Source organism: Henckelia pumila, chromosome 4 (assembly GCF_033568475.1).
Source record: "Henckelia pumila isolate YLH828 chromosome 4, ASM3356847v2, whole genome shotgun sequence".
NCBI lineage: Eukaryota > Viridiplantae > Streptophyta > Magnoliopsida > Lamiales > Gesneriaceae > Henckelia > Henckelia pumila.
In genome coordinates, this window is record NC_133123.1 from 161,857,791 (window position 1) to 161,863,814 (window position 6,024).

At 30.7% G+C, this 6,024-nt stretch overlaps 1 protein-coding gene across 1 annotated transcript; it reads left to right on the forward strand.

Annotated features, from left to right (window-relative positions):
* Positions 1 to 392: 392 nt before the first annotated feature.
* On the forward strand, positions 393 to 1,697 carry LOC140867253 (cytochrome b561 and DOMON domain-containing protein At2g04850). Its single transcript, XM_073272330.1, has one exon. The coding sequence runs from the start codon at positions 394 to 396 to the stop codon at positions 1,603 to 1,605; it is 1,212 nt and encodes a 403-aa protein (XP_073128431.1). The 5' UTR covers position 393; the 3' UTR covers positions 1,606 to 1,697.
* The last annotated feature ends 4,327 nt before the right edge of the window (positions 1,698 to 6,024 follow it).

Below are 6,024 nucleotides of genomic sequence, written 5' to 3' on the forward strand. Positions count from 1 at the left end.
AGATGGACCAGTTTCTGTGCATTAAAATCAAGTGCATCAAGTGAACTAAAGTCTGATTTATACTAATTACATGAGGCAATCATTTCTTGCTTATCATTATTAGTTACAATATATAGTTATCATATTATACATTGCCATTCCTTCAAAGATAAGAATACAATTAGTCTTTTTCATGATTTATTACATGGGCCAACAGCTAGAAACGTGCTAAACTATGATCAGTAATTATCATATCATTACATTGCCTTCTCTTCAAAGTTAAGAATTCATTGTGTCTTTTTCATGATTTATTGCATGGACTAATAGCACATCTTTCTGCATATTATATGTTGAATACCAACACACTTCACAATTTTCAGGACTCAACTTGTTTCTTGTTTCTGCACCACCATCATGCTGATGATCTTGCTATTCCACATTGCTCTGTCCCTTCATGCAAACGTCGCCTTTTCGTCTCGTTGCATGACCAAGACCGCCTCGAAAACCTTCGAAAGATGCACCATGCTCCCCACTCAACAAGCTTCCCTGGCTTGGTCATTCCACCCCCACAATGCAACTCTTGATCTAGCCTTCTTTGGCACCTTCATTTCGCCCTCCGGATGGGTTGGATGGGGCATCAACCCGATCTCCCCTGAGATGACCGGAACACGAGCCTTGATCGCGTTCCCGGATCCAAACTCAGGCCAAATTGTCCTACTACCATATATCCTGGATCCAACAGTCAAGCTCCAGAAAAATGCCCTGCTATCCCGACCTCTAGACATACATGTCCTCTCTTCTTCCGCGGCATTGTATGGTGGCCGTATGGCCACCATACACGATGGCGCCACCATCCAAATCTACACAACATTAAAGCTTCCAACAAACAAAACCAAGATCCATTTCATTTGGAACCGCGGCCTATACGTGCAAGGTTACTCTCCGACGATACATCCAACTACGTTAAACGATCTTTCCTCTGTAACAACAATAGATGTCCTTTCAGGCACATCAGCCAAGTCAAGTACCAATCCTAGAACACTTAAAATAGTGCATGGGATCCTCAATGCCATCTCTTGGGGGATCCTGCTGCCAGTAGGGGTCGTCACGGCCCGATATCTAAGGCACATACAAGCCATAGGACCTGCATGGTTCTATGTTCATGCAGGGATACAAATCCTAGCTGTTTTCTTAGGGACAATAGGATTCTCCATTGGGATCAAACTAGGGGAAATGTCACCAGGCCGAGTTTTCGGGCTGCACCGGAAACTCGCGTTCGCCGCGTTTTGTTTAGGGTGGTTGCAAACTCTGGCACTATTGTTCAGGCCTAAAACAACACACAAATTTAGAAAGTACTGGAAATCCTATCACCATTTTGTTGGATATGCTTGTGTTTTGTTAGGTGTTATTAATGTTTTCCAAGGATTCGAAATCATGGGAGAGGACACATCTTATGCTAAATTAGTGTATTGCTTGTGTCTTTCGACAATACTAGGCGTTTGCATTGCATTGGAAGTGAATTCTTGGGTGATTTTTTGTCGGAAATCCAAGGAAGAAAAGCTAAGGAGAGAAGGGATATTTGGAGATATTTATGACAAGGGAAGTGGCTCAATCACTCGTGGCTAAGATCAAATCATATCAAAGTAGTCCTTTTCTCTTAATTTAAATTTAAGTTATTTTTTATCTGAAAATTGATCCAAGAATTGTGATATTGTAAAATTATAGTGGTTAAAATCACGATTAAATTTTGAGTTTATTTAATATATAGAGGTAAAAGGACAGACATCAAATATAATGAAGAATTTGAATTTATCTTGTTAATAGTAGTTGGGAGATTTTCTAAGAAACATTTTTTAGCTTTTCCTTCACAAAATTTGAAAATTTTGTTAATAAAAAGCCGAGAAGTGCTTCCTAAAGGCTCTCACAAATACTACCTTAATATCATAGAGTTATTAACAATTCTTTAGTTAACAAGTAAGTCCATGGTTTTGGCTAGAAGAGTGAAACTTGATTGTTCAATAACAATTATAAGCTAGCGCGGAGCTAGAATTTTGGTTCAGTACAATTATAATATACTATAATTAACTAGCGATTAAGACATACGTGAGACATGTACACTATATTAAATATAAATTACGTAAATTTTTTTAAAAAATGAAGAAAATAAGTAATAAAAAATATATGGAATAGAGAGAAGTTGATAAGTAGTTTTTTTAAATTTTAAATTGGAGATGATGATAGACTTTATTTTATTTTATTTTTTTATTCATATGATGATAGACTTTATCAGAAAAGGAAGATGGTGTAATTTTGATTTCGACCTCTTTTCCACTTATTAATAGAAATTAGTGAATATTTTTATAGGCTAAATATGTAATTTGAGGTTGATGTGACAATGACGTAAGGACCAAAATAGTTATTATAGATTCTTCAAGTTTTATATATAATATAGATAAAAAAAAAAAAAAAAGTGTTATTTACATTCCAAAATATGTTAATTACACTCTATCACCTATTTATTTTATAAATTGATGTTAATATCCCTACATTTCTTCTTACTTTTGTAAAGGCAATGGATCTATTTAAAATTTATATACTTTCTTATTTATTAGATACATTAGCATGAATATAAAACACAACTTTCAGATATAATATATACTTAAAAGTTAATCATTTCTTTAATAAAATTATTTCACGACTTAAAAAATTTCATATTATTATAATATAAAATTTTATTTTTAAAAAATGTTATTTTAAAAAACTTTAAAAATTATTTGACTGAAAATTTTAATTATAAAACTAATTTTATGCTTTTTATAATGATATTATATTATATGCAAAAGTATATAATTATATTATATATATATATATATATATATATATATTTTGATTCAGTTATATTATATCAGTTAGGATCATGATATTATATTTTTATAATTTTTTTTAAGTATGTTGGAATTTTGTAATATCGTTCTCAAGTGTGTATTATATAATTTATATCATTATGTATATTACTTGATTTGATTACAGATTAAATAAAATTAGATGAATTTACTTCCAACTAATAAAATTAATAATATAACTAAATCAAGATAATTTATTTTTAAAAAAATTAATCTAATTAAAAATATTTTCATTTGGAAATTTATTTTCTTATTCGATTCCGCAGAAAAAATAATTAATAAAATAAAATAACATGTATTTTAAAATTAAAAATCAAAAGATAATAAGAAAACTAAATTTAATAATACATGTAAATTTATTAATATTTTATATCTGATTTTATTTAATTAAAGCTATATATATTTTCAATGAATTTGAGGTCTAAATAAAAATATATAAATAAATTAAAATTAAAGTGTAGACTTATTATTATTTTATTTAATTAAACGTATAATTATAAATTTTAAAAAATAAAAATTATAATATTAATAATTTAATATAAGAAAGTTTACGTTTGAAAAGGTCAATCACTCAATATTATGTACATAAAGAAATTCATATGTGATGACACTTTTGTCAAAAAATAAAAATAAAAATATAAAATAAATTGTAATTAAAAATTTTTGGAGTATAAATAACACTCCTCAAGTAAAAAAATACAAATCTTCTAATTAGCTAATCATTAAGAGCCACAAAATAATTATATTACTACTATCCAATATATATATATATATATTACAATTGGTCCTTTGAGCTTCATATTTGAAATCTTTGTACAATAGTTCCATTCAACTGTTAGAAATATTTCTTTCTACATTGAAATTATCGTTCATCCAATCATCACTCATTTTATTATATTGAAAACAATTTTTATGTAATCGTTTTCGCAACCGATAGAATTAATACAAAAATATACTAATTATTAGAAATTATGTACTTAGAAATAATTTCTTGTGATTGTATAATGTATAGTAATGTATGACATATTTTCGTCAAAAAGAAAAATGAAACGATATAACATATTGTGGGGATCTCGGGTGCTAATCTCAAATTCTTAATTCTTAAACACAATCAATATCAATATGAGAATTAAACAAAATGGCTTACAATATCCAATCTGAACAAAAAAGCAACTAACTAAATTTTTGTAAAAAAAAAAAAAAAAAACTTGAGCCTCGCTCGAGCGCCATCTACATGCGCTCGAGCGAGATCAGCTCTGGCCGAACACATGCACACAGCATTTGGAAACATGCTCAACATGAAAGTTGTAGATCCCTTTCTTAGCTTTCCAATTCCACCAACCTCACTTGAATCGGAATTTTCAGTAAAAAGTTATGCTCATACTCCCAAGATGGGTTGGTGCAGAAATTTACAAAAATTACCAAAGACTACAACAAAGTTCAAAGTTACTAGCATGTTAAATAGAGTTGTCCCATGCATTTCTGATGTGTACCAACATTTAATCATCTCAAATCAAACCTAAGATGATCTTTATACAAGAAACAAAGTAGAGCATGCTTCTTAAAATATAAACATCTTATACATGTTTGCAACGTACAATATAACAAAATCAAGTCTAGATCTAAGTTCTCAAACCATTCTAATGCTTCAAGATCATAAGGTTAACAACACAATCTACTTCTTAAACCCAAGTCACCACATGCTAAATCTCTCAATCTCGAGCTATCCAAGCCACATCTGACTCGCTCATGCCCAAACCTGATGCAATGCACACATACAAACAAAGCAACAATTGGATAACTCCGATGAGAATAAATCTCAGTATGAACGACATGCATAAACATCATTTACGCATAATACTTCTATATGTTATAATAATCTTAAATCTCAAACATGTAAGAACATGTAAATCATAGAAGCATAATCGATTCCTAAATTCTTATAGCATATCAGTTCATCTTTAGCAATCTCATACCAAGCATACAAACACATTCACATATTGAATGTCATATAATAACATGCTAGCATTTATAAACACATATTCTAAACCATAGAAATCTCTAGGTTAATGCATAAATGCAATGCATGTTTCAAAGAATAGGCTATCAAGTCTGATAACAATCAAATCTCGGTTCTTGGGATCCCAGGGAATAAAATCTTTAACTAACCACCAACTCTTCTAATCGAGGTGGCGTCAAATATCTTAATTTCCCTGACTTTGGTGCAACTATAGTGAGTCATCTAGCTCTAGAAGCGAATCTACAATCCATGTCACTCAACTATAGATCTCCAAACGTCATTTCGCAATCTAGGCCAATCTGCCCTCTATGCTTTTCAAGGTAGAGCTTAAGATAAATGCAACATAATCTTGATGCATTAAATCATACACATACTGATAAACATCTTGAACACACAATTCAATAATCATTCATAGCAACAATAGCAAGTAAATCACATAAGAGCACTTAAACATATAAGTATGTGATTTTAGGAAACTCGATAATCAAAACGATCTCGAGTTTTTCTTCCCATAATATCTAATGTCTAATCATACCTTTTATATGATTCAAGTATCTGAACTCATGCAAGTCTTGATCAATCACAAGTTATCAAACTTTTGATTTTCACAATCTGCTCAATATCATCAAGATTGTTCAAACTCTACTTGATTCAAACTTTGATTCAATTTAAACCAACTCGAGCTCGTCGACTCGAACTCGATCTCTTGCAATTCAAATCTGAAATGCATTGATATATCAGCTGCCAATATCATTTCAATCTTATGTAGGCTCAAACAATCTAACAACTTGATCACGTGACTTGAATTCAAACCGACGGCGTAACGGTTCGAAACCGGCAATTCTAAAAGCATAAACATCATCAATACCACCATCTAAACACTATATCATCACCAATTCCACAATATAATTTCGAAATATACAGCCCCATATTTTCAGAATTTCAAAAATTCTTCCAACAAGTTGTTGAAAATGTATGACTTACATGTATGAATTATTTGGAAAGTAGTATAGATATGAAGCAAGAGATAGTAACAACAGCAGCAAAGATCGATTCAGTCTAAGAGCCAGTATTTTAAGACATAAGAGACTAGTTGAAGCAGATTCAGAGGAAACTTGAATA

Excerpts from the sequence above, each read along its gene's own strand:
- LOC140867253 (XM_073272330.1), top strand. The coding sequence starts at position 394 with ATGCTGATGATCTTGCTATTCCACATTGCTCTGTCCCTTCATGCAAAC.